Source organism: Kogia breviceps, chromosome 5 (genome assembly GCF_026419965.1).
Source record: "Kogia breviceps isolate mKogBre1 chromosome 5, mKogBre1 haplotype 1, whole genome shotgun sequence".
NCBI classification, from domain to species: domain Eukaryota; kingdom Metazoa; phylum Chordata; class Mammalia; order Artiodactyla; family Physeteridae; genus Kogia; species Kogia breviceps.
The window spans coordinates 79,918,960-79,937,183 of NC_081314.1; the positions used below are offsets into that span (position 1 = coordinate 79,918,960).

At 50.8% G+C, this 18,224-nt stretch overlaps 1 protein-coding gene across 2 annotated transcripts in view; it reads left to right on the top strand.

Annotated features, from left to right (window-relative positions):
* The window catches only part of HEG1 (heart development protein with EGF like domains 1), a 90,202-nt gene that overhangs the window by 5,021 nt on the left and 66,957 nt on the right, over window positions 1–18,224 (top strand). Inside the window, exon 1 of one of the 2 annotated variants that reach the window (XM_059064334.2) lies at window positions 1,476–1,758. The exons of the other annotated variant lie outside the window; for it this stretch is intronic. Within the exon in view, the coding sequence (XP_058920317.1) occupies window positions 1,491–1,758 (268 nt within the window). The 5' untranslated portion in view covers window positions 1,476–1,490. Of the gene's footprint in view, window positions 1–1,475; window positions 1,759–18,224 lie in introns of those variants that run through there. 2 annotated transcript variants of the gene reach the window in all.

The following is an 18,224-nucleotide window of genomic DNA, read 5'->3' on the forward strand; positions in this document are numbered from 1 at the left end:
CTCAGAGACAGCAACTGAGAGGAGCAGAGAAATGGGGTGGAGACAGGCCTGAAAGGGAAGTCCACACTCATAGTTTCCCGAGCATCTGGTGGTCAGACACAGTCCCCAGTGGAACTGACGAGATCCCCAAGGAGCTCCAGTATTCATTTTAGTTGAGACATTATCTGGATTATTGCAAATTCATAATTGTGGGACCAGAATTAATGATGCCACATGGTCGTTCACAGATAAATCCCTTAATCTTTGGGTCTAGCTTCAGAATCTTGAGCAAGTTATCCTTTCATTTTGAGCCCTTCTTTCTTCACCTAGAAATGCAGACGCTTACAGTCTAAAAATTTAGACATTTTATCCTTTATTTACCAAGAAAGTCTGTTTATGCGAAATCTTTGAATCTCTCCTCCGAAAGTGTCCATTTAAAATTCAGGGATCTCTGTGCATCCTTCTGTTTAATTTGCGATCTGCAGCCCTTTTCCGGATATGAGTTTGCCCTAGCCCTGCCTGAATTCACAGTTTTCTTTTCCCTGCAGCCTGTTTGGGTGTCCTGGCGGTGACATTTCTGCAGAACTCTTGGTGTGAGCCAAAGGCAGTGGTGGGATGGGTTTGCGGATGGCATCCAGGCTTGAGAGGGCGCAGGGAGGGGCATAGGATGACTCCCGAGTTGGCTGCGGGGTAAGGTGTTAGGCTTGGCCACCGCCAGCTCAGCCCCAGCCCTGGGGACTGGAGGAGAGGTGGTGGGAGGGGTGCGGGGGGAGTCAGATTAGTAAGGGTGGGGAGCAGGGCCCCAGGTTCCACTGCTCTCGCACAGCGAAGCGCTTTGAATGATCTAGTTGGTGCTAATTATGTTCCCCAGCACCTGCTTTTCACCCATGGACTGTGCATTTAAGGAGTTGGGAAATTCTGGTTCCAGGTTCGGAAGACTCAGGTTTTCTAAATTTTCTGCACATGGCAGGGCAACACTAATTGGGGGCGTGTGTGGGGGAGGGGGCGGCGTGTGGGGGGGGAGGGGGCGGTGTGTGTGTGTGTCTGTGTGTGTGTGTGTGTGTGTGTCTCTGTGTGTGTGTGTCTCTGTGTGTGTGTGTGTCTGTGTCTCTGTGTGCGCGCGCCCGAGGTTGCCGGCTCCGAGGAACCCCCCCCGCGGTCCCAGGCCGGCGCTCGCGGGCCCGGCCCCCGCCCCCTTCCTGCCCTCTCCCCGCCCCGGCCCGGCCGCGCTCGGCCGGTGATGTCAACCCGAGGAGGAGCCGCCCGCCCCGCGACCCGCCCGGGCTAATCAGCATGTAGCGGCGCCGGGGCCGCCTCCGCCGCGCCCGCCCGGCCCCCGGCCTCCCTCCTCCGGCTCCCCACAACTTTTGAGGCGGGGACCGCGCTCTCAGCCTCACTTCGCTCACTTCCCCGGCCCCGGGCAGCACCCGCCGCTCGCTTCCCTCGCACCCGCGCCCGCCCCGCGCCCGCCCCTCGCGCCGGGCATGTGAGCGCGGGCGGGCGCCGCCACCATGGCCTCGCCGCCGCCTCCGCCCCTGCTGCTGCTGCTGCCGCTGCTGCTGCTGCCGCCGCCGGCCGCCCCCGGGACGCGGGGCCAGCCGCCCTCCCCGGGAGGCGCGGGGTCGGCGGGGTCGCCCGAGCCCGGCCCCGAGCGCGAGCTGCCGCCGCCCCCGGAGCGCCACGGGTCCGCGTCCCCCGGCCACCGCCAGACGACCCCTGCGCCGGGCGCCGCGACGCGGTCGGGACCCTCGGGCCGGGCCCCCGGAGGCAGGAGCGCGGGTGAGTGAGAGCCGGGGACTGGCGCCGCTCGAGCCTCGGGCTGGGGGCGTGGGCGCGCCCGGGGCCGCATTCCCCGCCCTAGGCCCCGGCGCCGCTCGACCCCGGAGGGGGCTCCGGTTCCACGGGGCGCGCTGGGACCCAGCGTGGGGGGGCCGGGCGGGAGGTTTCCTAGCCGCTTTCGCGGGTGGCTGGACTTGGGGGTGTGACCATTCTGTTCTCCCCCCATCCCCTTGGAAGAAGACTTATCTCCCATGGTGTACCCCGGACCCCATATACACCTACCTTAAAAGAAATAAAATTTAAAAAAAATTCCACACCTTCAGAAAGCACCTCTCCCACTTCGGAGGTGATAACGTCCGACGGGTCCATTCTCCAATCCCATTCTTTTACTATAGATACAGAAATAGGCCTCTTCTGGTACAGAGCCTGACTTTCAAATTTAAATAACTGATTTTTTTTTAAAGGGTTCTAGCCCTGAGGATATTTATAAAGGACAAAGGATGTAGTTGGAAGCCAAACACTGCTGGCTCTCTCTAAAGCGGAGAGACTCCAGGAACTGTGTGGAGGTGGGGCTCTAAGGTGAAGCCCTGCAAGGCAGGCGCTGCCACAGGGTTGCCCCCAGCCTTTCCTCCCCTTTCCTTTCCCCGTGAGCTGCAGCTCCATGCACAGCCCCCGCCTGTCCACTCAGAGGGACCTGCGCTCTCTCCTCCGGACCTTTTGATCCAGTTCCTTCTTTGGGTCTGCAAGAAATGCTAAGGACCGAGTGGAATTCCAACCGTAATGCCATTGTGACCTTGGGGATGGCACCTCTTTTGATCTCAGTCTGTCCATCTGTGAAATGGAAGTAATGATCCCTGCTCTTCCCAGCCTCCTGGTGATGATGTGACAAAATGAAAGTAAAAATAAGTGGAAAGTGCTTTGAACAAAGCCAGCAATGCGGTGGTGTAAGCCACTGCTTTCCTGTGAGTGACACAAGGCGTACGTTCTCGCGGGTTATCCGGAGAAGCCAGGCCGCTTGAAACAGTAGGTATTGTCTTGGAGTTTAGGTGAAGGCTGAGAAGATTTCATCTTTCTAATGGATACTTCACTGAAGTCTCTCATATCACACAAACTTTCTGGGATAGGAATTAGCTTGCTTCATTGCACCTAGGGATGCTTCCTCTAATTAAATAAGAAAAAAGCTTAAAAAAATCAGATCCTCCAGTAGAAACTCAATTCTACATTCAGTAGTAATCCCGTCATTGCAAATGTCTTGTGCTCGTGAACTTCTCCATCACTGGCACAAGACTGAGACACTGAGGAACTGTAAGGGAAGAGAGAGGAGAAGGAAGCTTCCAGACCTACAAGAGATGCAGTCACCGCGACTGCAACTCTAGCTGACTTACAACATCTATCATTTTAAGTTCCACAGGAAGGAATCAAAAACATAAAAGACAATATTTCCTGGCTTTCTCACACTACACGAGTAACCAAAAATTACTGTGCAGAAATTTGTGCGTCTTCTAAATGGGAAGTGGAGTGCAGGGGATTGAGGCCATCTCAGGAACTAAAAGCAGTTTCTCTGGCTGGAAGTCAGGCTTTCTTAGCTGTAGGGCCTGATCTTGTTAGTGGAGGGGTGGGAGTGATGCTGACTTGCGGGGGCCCTGGCTGGATGAGGCTGGTACAGGAGTCTCCCTCCTTCTCTTGTGGCTGAGAATCCCCACACATCATAGAGAACTAGGTGTTACAGGGAGAGAGACAGTGGAGGCAGTTGGCTTAGGGACTCAGCAGGTAAGAGTTGGGGCAGATCTCCCTTGCTGGTCACAGACACCCCTCCCCCACAATGCCATATGTGAGCCACACTTCCTCACAGGTGTGGCAGGGAACTGCTAATCTTGGCTTTGCAACCTTCCCGGTTACAAAGATTCACTTGGGGAGGTGAGAGCAATGGAGGTTTCAGGTGTGTGAGGCTCTGGAGGAATGCACTTGAGAGTCCCAGAGAGCAGGTAGGCAGGAGCTGGGGTTGTCCCAAACTTCTCTTACCTAAGAGGATATCCCCTGGGACCACCCCCCCTCCCTTGCACTGTGCACAGAGACCACCCAAGGAGTGTCTGCACTTCACCTGAGCTAAGGCGAGATCTCAGGTAGGATATTAGGAAGGTGAGATGAGAAAAGAGGAAATTGGTTACCTGTTGAAAACTTCTAGAAGCTACTAACATGGCTTAGGATTCAGGCAGGACCTGTGCTGCTTTTCTGGTGGTGACCCACATAACGTCACTTAGAGGGAAAAAGAAACAATGAAAAAGCAAGTCAACATCAAGTGATTTCAGTGAGTCCAAGTTTCCTAATAACCTCTGAGATTTTCTCTGGACCCTTTTTGATCGGCCACCATGTATCACAAGGTACAATCAGTTATTTCCCAAGGCAGCCAAGTCTCAACACTGCAGGGGCCTCTGGAAGCCCTCTGGTCCACACAGCGTCCCATGTGGTTATCTGCCCTCTCAGCACCCCTGACAGATGGCCACCCAGGCTCTGCACTAATCTTTTAATGATTGGAGAGGTGCTTGCTGCTGCTGGTTATGAGCCCTGAGTCTTACAAATAAGGTGCTTCGTTTTGTTGGGGAAACTGCCTGTAGCCCCTTGTGTTGCAGAGATGCTGGTGGTCAGTGCTTGGTCCTCATGGCCTGGACTTCCAAATATAATGTCAACAGCAAGGACCAGAGAATGTCTTTTTGTTCCCTGGGGCCATTTCTAGCCCCTTAAGCTCTTGGCAGAGTTCAAGTTTCTCACTGTTTTGGTTGGGTTTTTTTTTTTTTTTTTTTTGCGGTACGCAGGCCTCTCACTGTTGTGGCCTCTCCCACAGGCTCTGGACGTGCAGGCTCAGCGGCCATGGTTCACGGGTCCAGCCGCTCCGTGGCATGTAGGATCTTCCCTGACCGGGGCACGAACCCGTGTCCCCGGCATCGGCAGGTGGCCTCTCAACCACTGCGTCACCAGGGAAGCCCAAGGTTCTCACTGTTGAGTAACCGTGCTTGTGTTCTGTGGGTTGTTTGCCTGTCTTAGACCTCAAGTCCCTGGATGACAGCACTGCCCCCCTTTGTTAAGCTTTTGCACCCACCTGTCACCCGCGTGCCGTTAAGTTAAACTTGTTGCTGGTGTTTCAGCCAGTGGAGGTGGAGAGGATGCCAAGTCCTCGAGGTTTCCTTTTTCTTGCTCTTTTTGTTTTTGTTTTTGTTTTTAACACCTCAGGTTTTCTGAGCCACGGTTCTGAGTGCTTAAGTTGATATGCTTTGACTTCTGTACTTCACAGTCAGCGCTTTCACTGTGAGATCCGCAGATGAGCGCAGGGGTGGGGGAAGAGGAGGCCTAAGTCATAATGCAAATCAGTGCAGAAAGAAAGCACTTTCCCACCCAAAGGGGAAATGGCGCTAAGGAGCTGAGCAGCCAGACCAAGGAATAATAATCTGAGAAAAATGCAGCTCCCTAGGGTAAAGGAAGTGCTGTGAGCCCAGCCCCTTCTGGGCTGTTACATAGCTGTCTCCTGAATTGCTGTAACTTTGTGGGCCAACTTGTCATTTAGCTTTAGCTAAGGGGGAACCCTTACACAGTGCAGTGAAGACCTGGGCTGGGCAGGAGGCAGCCCCCTGGCACGAGAGGGAGCTTTCCTCCGGGCATGTCCTGGCCGAGGCTGGCGGCGGCAGCGGCGGTGGTGGTGATTTCTGAGAAGCCCTCTTGCTTTGATGGAGGGTGCCCCAAATAGAAGGAGGGATGTAGGGAAAGGGACTCATCCTGGCCGTGTGTGTTTAAAAGCCACGTCCTTTTTTTTTTTTTAATATCTTTATTGGAGTATAATTACTTTACAATGGTGTGTTAGTTTCTGCTTTACAACAAAGTGAATCAGTTATACATATACATATGTTCCCATATCTCTTCCCTCTTGCATCTCCCTCCCTCCAGCCATAAAAAGAAACAAAATTGAGTTATTTGTAGTGAGGTGGATGGACCTGGAGTCTGCCAGAGTGAAGTAAGTCAAAAGGAGAAAAACAAATACCATATGCTAACACATATGTATGGAATCTAAGAAGCCACATCCTTTTAACTTCATGCTTGCAAATGCTGAACAGCTATTTCCTACCCGAGAGCTGAATGGTGTGTGTAGGGTGAAAACGAAAGGTGTTTGCTGCCCAGCCAGCCAGTTACTGCACCCCTAGTCCTGGACAGCTGGGGAAGGAGCCTCTGCCCTCCCAGTGATCCCCTCTGCCTTCCAGCAGCCCTGCCCAGCTGGCTGGAAACGGCGTTCTCAGAATTGGCCTGTTGTCTCAGAGCTGCTCAGAAAGAAAGCAATTCACAGATGGCAGTTGAAGTTTCTGAGCCCTTAGTGGCTCCTTCAGTGGCTGCCCTCTGTCCCCACCCCCTTTTGTGTGAACAGGAGGCTTCAGCTGCAATAAGTGTGCCCACCTTCAAGAATCCTAAGGAAGGAAGCAACAGGGAAGGAGATCAGTTTTGCTCCCTCTTTGACGTCTAACCTTTGAGCACCTGTGTGGCTGAAACTTATTCCTTGTCCCATTTAACCCTCAAAACAAGCCTGTGAGGGATATTATTGCCCTTTTACAATCGTGGAAACTGAAGCCTGGTGATGTTAGATCAGACAGTAAATGGAGGAGGAGGAATTTAAATTGATTTGACCAAATCCGTTTGCTCATTCCACAATATCATGCAGCCTCAGTTTTCTCATGGGTTAAGTGGAGTGAGAGTTGCCTAGATCTCTAAGATCCTCTCCAGTGCATCGTTGTTCTTCCTCTCTTCCTCAGATCCTTGGTCTTGCCCTTTTTTTGAGAGTAAAGACTAGGATTGGGATGAGAGACAGAATGAGGAGATGGCAGTAGTAGTGGGGACAGAGTAGAGATCTTACCGTAGAGATCTGCAGAGTAGAGCTCTTATGAAAGAAGGTGGGACTGCAAGTCTTTCTACGTGTATAAGATGGCATTTTATTTGGAGATTGTGAATTACACCCTGTTTCTATGCCAATCCGTAAGGTTATTGATGCCAGAGGTAGCTGCATTCATTAGCAACCAAACTGAAATGAATTGGTGATGTTCTCAATGGGCTCTCCTGGGAACAGGGCTGGTATTCTGAGGAAGTGTTATGAGTACTTATTCAGTAGGAGGAGATGTCAAACGGTACCCTATTCAGAGGCTGTAAAATTGTTTTGTTTTTAACTCCTATGCCCTCTTCTACCCACTCATCGTGTATCTCGAGTAGATAGAAATGAAGATGTTTCTGTCCTGTCTTCTCTCTCTTCTTTTGTTGGAGTGTGGTACATGACTCAGTCTGCATCACGTTTGACTGATCTGGAAATCAGAAAATATGTACAGAGCTCTTTCTCTGTGTGAGGAGCTGTGCCAGGTGACAGGGAGGGTGAGGTGCAAGTCTGCCTTGCCCCCAGGGAACATGCAGTCTTGTTGGAGCACAAGATCCAAATGTCTAAAAAGTGAAATGATGATGCACGAGTGATTCATCGATGAAGAAGTGTCACAAGATCATACTGACCCAAGGGATGGTGTGGATGGAGATGGGCTGCAGCACGCAGAGATGGAGAGACGGACGGGGCCGGCAGCCCAGGGAGACACATTGGGGAGAAGGAAGGAGTTGCTTGGATGTGGATAGACAGAGAGGCGGGTATTGACATCAGCAAAATCCCCAATATTGAAACGCTCAAGATTTTTTAAATGCAGGTTAACAGCCAGGAAGGTGGGGGGAGAGGACTTGGGGAGACTAGTTAGGCTCCAGCATAACTGGAGTCATTAGACGGGACTAGAAAGGAGGATTGGGTCACATTGGGAAGGCGTCCGTGTTTGTCTCATCCGTGTTGAGGAGCCCCTGAGGGCTCGTGAGAAAGGAGCAGTGTCGTTTTCTTGTTCCGTGTTCATTGTGCTTGGTGCTGGAGCCTCATGGATGAATCACATACAGATCTGCCCTTGCTACAGCCCAGCAGTAATTCCAGAGATATCACAGTGCTGGTGGGCAGTATATCGACACCCTGGGAGGAAAAGGGTGAAAACAGAGCAGGATGAGAATGTAGGGGAGCGGAAATTGAAAGGGAGCAATGCAAGGGCCCAGGCAGGAGGACCCGGTAACTGCCTGGCTGCAGGCACGATGGGAGCACGGTGGATGGAGAGGAGCTGGTTTGCATCAGTTGAGGTGCCTTCACCGTAAAGAATGCAGCCTGTCCCAGTGAAGCCTTCCTTGGCCAGTTGAGAATGCAGAACTGAACTCAGACGAGGTCAGGGCTGATTCAGCCTGGAGGGTGAGCCCCAGCAGCAGGGAACGTCACGGGAGAAGAGGCAGCCAGCTCTGACCCGGTGGAGAACATTCAGCCTAGATGGTGAGGAAGAAGCAGTGCCAGGCAAGGGGTCAGGCCGGCCTGAGGGTGCCGTGAGGGCCTGGCAGCTTGGGGGATGGCTGTGGGTGGGCAGGTGATTAGAGTTAGTGCACAGTGTATGCATAAAAGGCAGCGGTCTTAGGGGCAGGACAGGAATAAAGATGCAGATGTAGAGAATGGACTTGAGGACTTGGGAAGGGGGAAGGGTAAGCTGGGACGAAGTGAGAGAGTGGCACGGACATATATACACTACCAAACGTAAAATAGATAGCTAGTGGGAAGCAGCCGCATAGCACAGGGAGATCAGCTCAGTGCTTTGTGACCACCTAGAGGGGTGGGATAGGGAGGGTGGGAGGGAGATGCAAGAGGGAGGGGATATGGGGACATATGTGTATGTATAGCTGATTCACTTTGTTATACAGCAGAAACTAACACACCGTTGTAAAGCAATTATACTCCAATAAAGATGTTTTTAAAAAGGCGATGGTCTGCAAAGGAACGTGTAAGGGAAGGTGTATCTATCTGCTGGGTCTTGTCTCATCTGCGTACTGTCCCAGTTGAAAGGACAAGGGGGATGCGGAGAATGAGGCTGAGGGCAGGCCCCTGGCTTTCATTCTGAGAATTTGGGGGAGCCTTTAGGAGAGCAGGAAGAAGCCTGTTTACCGTGTGGGAGATGGCAGATGTTGGTCTCCCTTGGCAAAGTTTAACAGTGACGTGAAAGAGGAAAAAAGTCAGACCTAGAACCCTTGATTCCCACCCCCAAACCCATTGTTGACTCCTAGATCCTCCCATGTCAGGAGCTGGCAACACCATCGACCTAGTTACTTTAAGGAGAAGCCTAAAAGCCACCCTCCATGCTTTTTGTCCTCACCCTCTACATCTTTGTGTGTGTGTGTGTGTGGTTACTCCAGTTGCTTCTGTTTCCAGAATATATCCCGAATCTGCCCTCTTCATCTCCGCTGCTCTTTTTTTTTTTTTTTGTGGTACGCAGGCCTCACTGTTGTGGCCCCTCCCGTGGCGGAGCACAGGATCCAGACACGCAGGCTCAGCGGCCATGGCTCACGGGCCCAGCCGCTCCGCGGCATGTGGGATATTCCCGGACCGGGGCACGAACCCGTGTCCCCTGCGTCGGCAGGCGGACTCTCAACCACTGCACCACCAGGGAAGCCCAAGGCTTCCTCTTTTCTGTTCTCCCTGCATCCACTCGTGCTCTCCCTCGACTTCATGCTCACAGGAGCCAGAGTGATCTTCTTAAAATGTAATTCAGGTCACCTCACTCTTGGGCTGAACACCCTCCGACGGCTTTGCCGTCGCGCTGAGATAAAATCACACAAGGTCAGCAGGTCTGGGCCCTGTTAGCTCTTTGGCCTCTTCTCACTCCACTCCCCGTCCTAACCCACCAGACTGTTGCTTCTACATGCCCAGGCCCTTCCTGTCCTGGAGACGGGCACAGGGTGTCCTCGGGTGTAGTGGAGCCAGCCTTGCCGGCAGAGGAGGCAGCCAGTGCACGTGCCCCGAGGCTGGGAGGAGCTCGCCTGTTTCAGGATGGAGAGCAGGAAGGCCACGGTGACTGGGTCATGTGGGACCAGGAGAAGGCGGTGAGGAGGGCAGACTGTCTTCTAGGCCCCAGGAGAGGTGTTAAGCAGAGGAGTGATGTGGAGAACAGACTGTGGGAAGCCAGGGCTAGTCGAGGGCCTGACCCGCGGTAAGGACTCATGGATTTGTGGAATACACGATTGCTTCAGGTGCGAGAGTGGGAGGCAGGAAGAGGGGTGCGCACTTGCAGCACTATCCCTGTGACAGAGCTGTCCTCACGCTCCTGGCTCGGCAAGCCAACACCTCCCTCCTGCATTACCCCCCAGCGCAGTAGGACACTGGACTGGGCAGTCTTCTCCAGGGGAGGGAGAGGGCAGAGGGGCTGCTGGTGGAGCAGAGAGGCCAGCATCCTTGCTGTGGGGTGGGGTGTGGTCGGGCTCCGTGGCTGGGGAGCTGCTGTGGCCGGGTCTCTGGAAACAAGGGTTTGGATGCACGTTTCGGGAGTGTTCGCCTTTCACTTATTGTGTTCCCACTTCCCTTGTTGGCCCAGGAGCTGTCAGAGGGTGAGGATGCTTCTCCCTCATCAGGCCGGGGCCCCTCCTCCCTGACGTTTGTTTCCCCTGCCAGAGCAGGGACCCTCAGGCCAGAGATGCCTGGCTAGCCGTCAGTCAACGGTGAGGCCATGAGGTGACATTTTTAACTTAGGCTCAGGATAAAGTGCTAGCATTCGGTACTTCCAAGCGGCACGGTTGTCTTTCCTTTTTAAATGTTTTATCTTTTCCTGATTATAAGCATTAATATATGTTTATCATATAACATTTGGAAGTTATAGAGAAGTAAAAGCAACAAATAAATTATCACCTATATTCCAACTACTAGAAGTGTATTAAAATATTAGCAATTGTTATTATTTCTCATTTACATGGAATATAAAGTTATCTAACTATATCTGTCTAACTATCCATTTATCTATCTACATATCAACCCATGTGTATAGCCGTATGAATATCCAGAATAGATATTATTCCACTATATGGTAACTTTTTTCTAGCTATTTCTTTATTGGATATGTAGACTGTTTTCAGTTTTTCATTGTCATAAATAATGCTGTGACTAAATATCTTTGTGCAAAGATTTTTGTATTTATAGCTGATTATTTGCTGAATGTTAATTCCTGTATGTGGACAATTTTAAGATCCTTGGCAGTACTACCAAATGGCCCCTTTGAATTGTGCCAAATTATACTTTCACCAGCAAGTTGAGGAGAAGATGTTTCTGTGGGTGACTGACTGTGCAGGGCATCTGACAAGCAGGAAGTTTGGTGGATGCTGCTGAGGGAAGTGGGTCCCTCCAGAGCAGGCTGGCAAGCTATCCACCACGCTGTGTCCAGGGAGCCTGCATCTGGGAAGGGAGGTAGCCTAGCACAGTGCCTTGGCTAAGTGACCAGGCGGAAGGGAAATACAGTATTTTAGAAGGAACTAGAATACAGAATTGGGGATGGGGCAAGAGAATGCCACGGGGACTTTGCATCTTTCTAAATTAGAGTCATTTCATTGGCAATAATTGATCCCTTAAATTGTGGAGGACTGGGCAAAATGAGTGTTTTGTTTGGGGTCTGTAAGAGCACTTTGAGAATTCTCTTTACGTTCAGAAAATCCTACATCCTCAGGATTAGAAAGGACCTTAGAAGATCCATCTTTATTCATTAAATGATAGGCTTATGTCCAAAATAAGGAGGAAAAAGAAGACTCTCTGTTTCGTTCTAGGGCTTTCACTCTTTTGCCTCATCTACCCTGGTTGATTTCCAGCCAGAGTCAGTAATTTCACTTTGTGCTCAGAAACTTTTGGTCTCTTTGTTCAGGGTGTGATGCAAGATGTGAGGTCCCCTTAGATTGGGAGATTATCTGACAAATCCAGATGCATCCAACGAATGATGTGATGGCTGCAGCTCATAGACATAGGTATTCCTGGAAAGGTTCTAGAAACCGGAGAAGCAGTTTCACAACCATCACAGTGACAGAGCTGTAGTTGAGGGTAGAAATGGTGCTCCAGCAAGTGGAGTGGCTAGAGGTGAAAACTGGTCCAAAAGGTCCGGGGTCAAGTTTTGGCTCTGCCACTTAGTCACGATGTGACTTTGGGCATATCACTTCCCCTCGGGCCTCCATTTCTTTATGAAATGATGGTCCATCCCATGCTAAAAGCTCCGTTTCTGAGAGGGCCCATCTTTATCCTGTGAACACCTCTTGACTTCCCTGATGCTGGTATAAAATGTGAGGAGGTTCGACACCAGGCTCCTTTAGCTTGAGGTCCAGGAGCTTTCGGAGCCTGTGTGAGGGACAGGGAAGGGCCGCACGAATGTGCACTTGTGAGCCCACTAGACCTGCAGCTCCTTGGGAGGAAGCAGTAGATTTTATCCCTCTTTGTGCCCTATTGCACCCAGCACAGGCCCTGTCCAGCCTGCGGCCACCACTACCCGGGTACTACTGCAGAAGCACCTGCACCACCACGTGGTCGAGGGCTCCTGGTATAAGACCTCTTAAGGAGCCGGCAAGGCTACAGAGGCTGTTCAAAATGCACACACTGTTTTTGAGCTATATTTTGGTTTGGGGTACGTGAACTTCATGCCATGTGGGTGTGTGAGGAAAGCTGGCAGGTCAGATGGTGTAGGAAGCAGGCAAGGCTCTGCGTTCCCAGTTCCTGGAGTTGTTGGGAGAGCTGGAGGGGAGGCTCTCAACTCACTGGAGACCCTGAATAACAGCAGGCCCCGCCTCTCTGGTCTGGGAGGGCGCTGGGCTGCTGGAGGCAAGGAGATGGATTTGGTAAGTTTGACAAGTTTCTGCTCCGATGTCTTTGATAAGTTGGGAGACGAAGACCAGGGAGGAGGAAGACGGGTGACGAGAAGAGGGCAGAGGCCAAGGTCAAGCTCTCCAGCTTGCCCTGCGCCACCCTGGGCGTCTGAACTGAGGCCGTCGCATTGGAGGAAGGAGTCGCAAGGATACAGAAGAGGGACACCCTGTTGTAATCTGGTGGGATTTTTGTTCTTTGGGCAAGGTCGTGACTAGTGATTACCGTATGTTAGGCTAGTATTGAAAACCACTCCATTTTCCTTCCCCGGGTGGTAGGAGGAGATGGAAACAGCTTCAACGTGGGGATGAGTGTCACTCCTGTAGCCTCTGGGGCCACCAGGATGTTTGTTGATGCCACGGGTGAGACTTTCTGGGACCATCTTTCGCCGGGTGTGGATGAGAGCCCTCCTGGCTTTGCAGTCAGAGACCTGGGGAAGTCCTGGCTGGGGGGTCAGATAGCTTCAATCCAAATCCTAACAGTGCCACTGGCCAGCTGTGGGACCCTGGTAGGTTATTCAGCCTCTCTGCGCCTTCAGGTTCTCATCTGTCAAATGGGCTATTAATAGGCCGCTGCTCAGGGAATATAGTGTCGTAATCCCCTGTGTAGCAGATTGCGAGGTGCCTGAGCAGGAGAGCTCTGTAAATACTGGCCACAATGACTCTCCTGAAACCAATGTCTATTAATACTGACCATTGTATTGCTGACAACGCACCCTTCACCTCCAGGCTCATTGGCCGGGGGACAAGTTCTGAATGCAGAGGGCTCAAGGCCACCTTCCAGGGACCTCTGTTACCTGGTCCGCTCTCACCCTGGACCGCTGCCAACTTCACCTGTGGTCTTCTAGAACTCTTTCTTTCTCCTTAGCTTCAGAGAAAAGAGCAAGATTTGAAGTCAGAAAAACTCAGTGCCACAGCCCTTGCCTGTAATCATCTGAGGAGACCCAGTTAACACACATGAAGCAATTAGGATTCAACAAAAACAGAATATGAGGTACATGTGACTCCAAAATAATAAGCCTTTGAAAATCAGTCATAGTTGGACCTCTATGGCCAATGAGTGTTCTCCTCCAGGTCAGAACCTTTGGAGGTTATTGACACGCCTCCACAGTGTTTGAAGGAGTTGGGAGCTACCTTTAGAACCAGTGTGTGGGGCACAAGCAACTCACTGCTGAATTTTTGCAGTTAAACCTCCTCCTGGATCCAAAATGGGTTCACTCATCTTGATCGCCTTCATCAGTCACTAGATTGAGCTTTGAATTTGTGTCTGTGTCCAAAGTAATCTAAACGCCTTATCAAAGGATGAAAAAATTGTTGTTATCCAGGAAACTCAAGAGAATAATATTCTGCAGGCTCTATTGAAAATTGGAGATTTTTAGAGAACAGCTTGAGCAGTGACAGCTTTGTTGGAATAAGTGTGGTCTTGATGGGACCTCCTTGAAGGGGATCAGACTCACTGGGTAGGTGAATTCTTGTGGTTTGCTAGGAATTATTTATAGTATAGTTGTGCCTTGTGGTAATGGAATGCCGCTGGCAGAGCTGGGAAGACAGATGCCAGTGGTGGCTCAAGGGCTCTGATGGGGACAGAGGACTTCTGCTCTTAACCCCTTTGCTTTCTAGGTATGTGGCACTGGGCAGCTGCCTAACATCTCTGGGTCTTTCTTTCCTTATGTTAAGAATGAAGATGATAATGTCTATTCTGCTTCCTTAACAAGGTTTTTGAGGAGAAACAGATATAATTATGACTGTGAAAACACATTTAAATGTAGACATAGCAAGTAATGAGTTATAATACAATGAACTGACTGCGGCCTTGGGCAAGCCGTTTCATCTCTGAGCCAACTTCCATATCTGTAAAATGGAGAGGCTAATACCAGTTGTGTCCACCTCACAGTGTTGTCGTAGGGGTGAAATGAATCAATCCACATGGACGAGCTTTGTAAACATGCATGTGCTGTGTATGGGTTAGTCATTAATGCTCCCCTGGAACACATCGGGAAGTATCATTACTGTAAGTGAGGTGGGGCTCTGTGGAGAAGGTAGATGCAGGAGGTGAGAAGAAAGTGGGAGAACATTCTAGGAAATCTCAGTGGCCTTCTTCAAGCCTCCTTCTCTTTGTCCTCTCAGCTGGCACTGGCTAAATAGCTCCTTCCCACCTCTGCCCCTCCCACCAAATGGGATGTTCCTCACAGCTCTGCCCTTGGCCTTCTCCCTCCAGCTCAGTGAAGTGAACATTTATTGAGCATCTCCATTTATTGAGCCACAGTCTCTCATAAGGGACACAGAAATGGGATCATGTAAGATATAATTGTATAACAAGGTAAAACAGTAGTGTTGAGGGAGAGAGTTGTCTCTGGGAAGGCTTCCTGGAGGTGGTGGCCTCTGAGCTGGGTGTGAGAAATGAGTCAGATTTTTCCAGAAGGCCAAGGGGAAGGAAGCAGGGCACTAGGTAGGAGGACTGCAGGAAGGAAGGCATGGAGGGAAGACAGCAGGGCTTCACCTATTTTCTCTGGGGGGGAGATCCTCCTCTTTCTTCTCTAAAGAAACCCAGTTCCAAGCCTTCAGCCACCAGTCAGCCATTGACACATTCGTTTATCCTGCTTCACTTTCAACAGCACAGATAGTGGTTATAAACGCAGACATAACCTTTCCTCCCCTAGACCCGACTATCCTTTGCCTGATAATGGTCCTATTAATCTCTCCATTGCACATTCAAAACCTCCATCATCTTTGTCTCATTGCCTTTTCTCACTCACAGGTAATAAGTGTGGACTCTTCCCTCCCTTCTTTCCTCCCATCCTCACTTCCTCCCTTTCTTCCTTCCTCCTCCTAAATCCCATCACTTGTTAATCAGATGGAATTAAGTACACATAATTCCAACTGGACAGTGGGCGACCTAGGCTGTCAAGGTGTCACCCCATTTGGGTTGTGAAGCTGCAGTGTGGACCCCGGAGTCCCTTGGAGGTCATCCTGGAAGCACCAGGAGGTCCTCCTCAGCCCTTTCCTGCTTTCCCTTTCAGAAGCTGTCTTTGTTTTGCTCCATCCTCTCCTATCCTTCATTCTTTATTTCTGTCTTTTTAAATTGGTCTTTGGAGTCAGACAGACCTGGGTTGATACCAAGTACTACTGTTTGCCTTGCAACCTTGGCCAATTTACTTATCTCACTATACCTCAGTGTCCTTATCAGAAAACAGGGATAATAATGGTGCCTACCTCCCAGGATTGCCAAGAGGATTAACCGGGACAGTCCCTGTGAAATGCTGAGCACGTGCCTGCAGGGAGCAAGTACTCCCCTCATTTGGGCTGCCATAATAGTAGCCAATCATTACCCTACTCTGGTGGGCATCTTTATAAAAAACATTCTCCCTAGCTTTATTTCTCCCTCCCTCTGTAAGTTTCTCCCTTTTGTTTTATTTCTCTTTTCAGCCCCCTTCCTTTCTTCTCCCTCTATTTTATCTTTTTTCTTCACTGGCTATGGCATACAACTGATTTTTTAAATATTGGTTATGTTTGAATCGAGTGTCATGTTTCCCAATCTTAATTTTAAAAGGCTATCAGTAAACCTTTAACATATCTTCTGAAATCGATTTTACTTAAACCCCTGCAGGCTCCTGGTGTTCCCATGCTGAGCCCCCCACCCCGACCCCCGACCCCCATCCCCTGTCCCTTGAGAGGCAGTGACCTTGGCGACCGCCTTCTTCCCCTTCCCCAGTCCAGGCCTCAACATCGGTCCAATGTGTACATTTTCTAATGCTGTAAACTTTCCAGACAAATGATGCTTCTCTGGTTTCCTTAAAGTCCTGGGCCACTTCTCACAAGTCAGTGGAGTAAATGGACCCCAGAACACGTAAAGGCACCGGTGTCTGGCTCAGTTCGCCCGCCGCCCCGGTAGCGGTGCTTCCTGCCCCCTTCCCACGCCTCTCCCCCTTCCTCCTCGGAACCAGGATGTTTTCCTTGCCTCTTTATTGTTTCACTAACCTGGCAGGCCTCCTTTGGTGGAGCCCTGCCACCAGGCTTCCTCTTTGGGTGTGAGCGAATGTCAGGGTGACCTCGCGGGAGGCAGGGAGGCTGGCTCCCCCCAACCCCGACCTTCACCTCTGGCGCCGCTTGCTTCGGCCTCTTTCTCAAAACTGCCTCTTTGCTAAGGAGCCTCTTCTTCAGCCCCTCCATGGGTGTTTATTTTTCAGAGGGTAAGAGGGGCAAAGAAAACCGAGGCACAAGGTATAGGCCCTTCCCCCCCCCACAGAAAGCCTTTTTGTTTACTTATTTAATTGAATGGGAATCTTCTGACCTTTGACCCTAGGGCTGTTTCTCAAGGTCTTTTTTTCCCCTTAAACCTTTAGAATTATTTTTAAATCAAGGAGCATGAGGTCACACCAAGGTCCTTCATCTTTCATTCCTGCCTGGATAGGCAACCTCTTTCCTTAGTGCCCCTGAGGCCGCCTCAGGGGTGATTCCCTTTCTGGAAGCCTGACCCCAGACCCAGGGGCTCCAGGTCGGGCCGACTCTGGGTCACGGCTCAGCCTTTGTCCTGGAGGATGGTCATCTGGACAAAAGCTGAATCTCTCACGGGGAGGGGAGGATAATATGCCTTGTAAACTGCATGCTTTTCATTACGAGAGGCTGTTCCAGGGGAATCTTTTTAAAAATCACATCATCGGAGTTTAAGTCCAAACACTTCTCAATGTGTATGTTTTTTCTTGGGGCCGCTCCTTTCAGGGTAAGAACAAGGAAGGAAACGAAACTCCCCGAGAGCCCTGGACAGTCCAGATCGAGAGCTGAGTCTTTTGTTCACACAAACTCATTTGGCTCCTAAATGTCCTCCACCCAGAATCATTACATCCGCAGCAGCGTTTCAAAACACTGCCCAGAGTGGCCGAGCTGAGTAGGCGGCTGCCTTTCTGGTGAGACTGCAGCCACCCTCCCCCCAAGCGCCCAAGGTTCCTGCCTGCCCCCAAAATATCCTGCCGCTGGCCATCTGGCCTGAAATCCCCCTCATTTGGAGGATTCCTGAGGTGCAGACAGTGAGGCCATGAGGGCTCTGCTGTGGAAGGCCGGGGGTGTTTGGAGGAGGGGGCGGCAGCTGGGGGAGGAAAGGTGGGATTCTGGTCTTAGCCCTGCGCCTTCCAGACCCCCCGGGCGCCCCCTCTGCCTTGCTGGGCCACTTCCTACACTCCAGCAGCATCATAGGGATTTATTTCCATGGTTCAGCTCTCTTGGAAGCAGGAAGCTCCTTGGAGCAGATTCCACCATGTCTTATGTGTGGTTGAGATCAGCTCAGTAAATATTTGTATTTTTTATGGTGGTAAAATATATGTAACGTAACATTTACCATTTTTAAGTGTACAATTCACTGGCATTGATTACGTTCACAATGTTATACAAGCATCACCACCACCCATTTCCAGAACTTTTTCATTTTCCAAATAGAAACTCATTAAGTAATAATTCCCCATTCCTCCCTCCCTCCAGCCCCTGCTAACCTCTATTCTAGTTTCTGTCTCTATGACTTTACCTATTCTAGGTACCTCAGATAAGTGGAATTATGTAATATTTTTCCTTTTGCGTTTGGCTCATTTCACTTACCATAATGTTTTCAAGGTTCACCCATGTTGTAACATGTGTCGGAATTTCCTTCCCTTGTAAGGCTGAATAATATTCCATTGTATGCATATACCACATTTTGTTTATCCATCTACCCGTTGACGGGCACTTGGGTTGCTTCC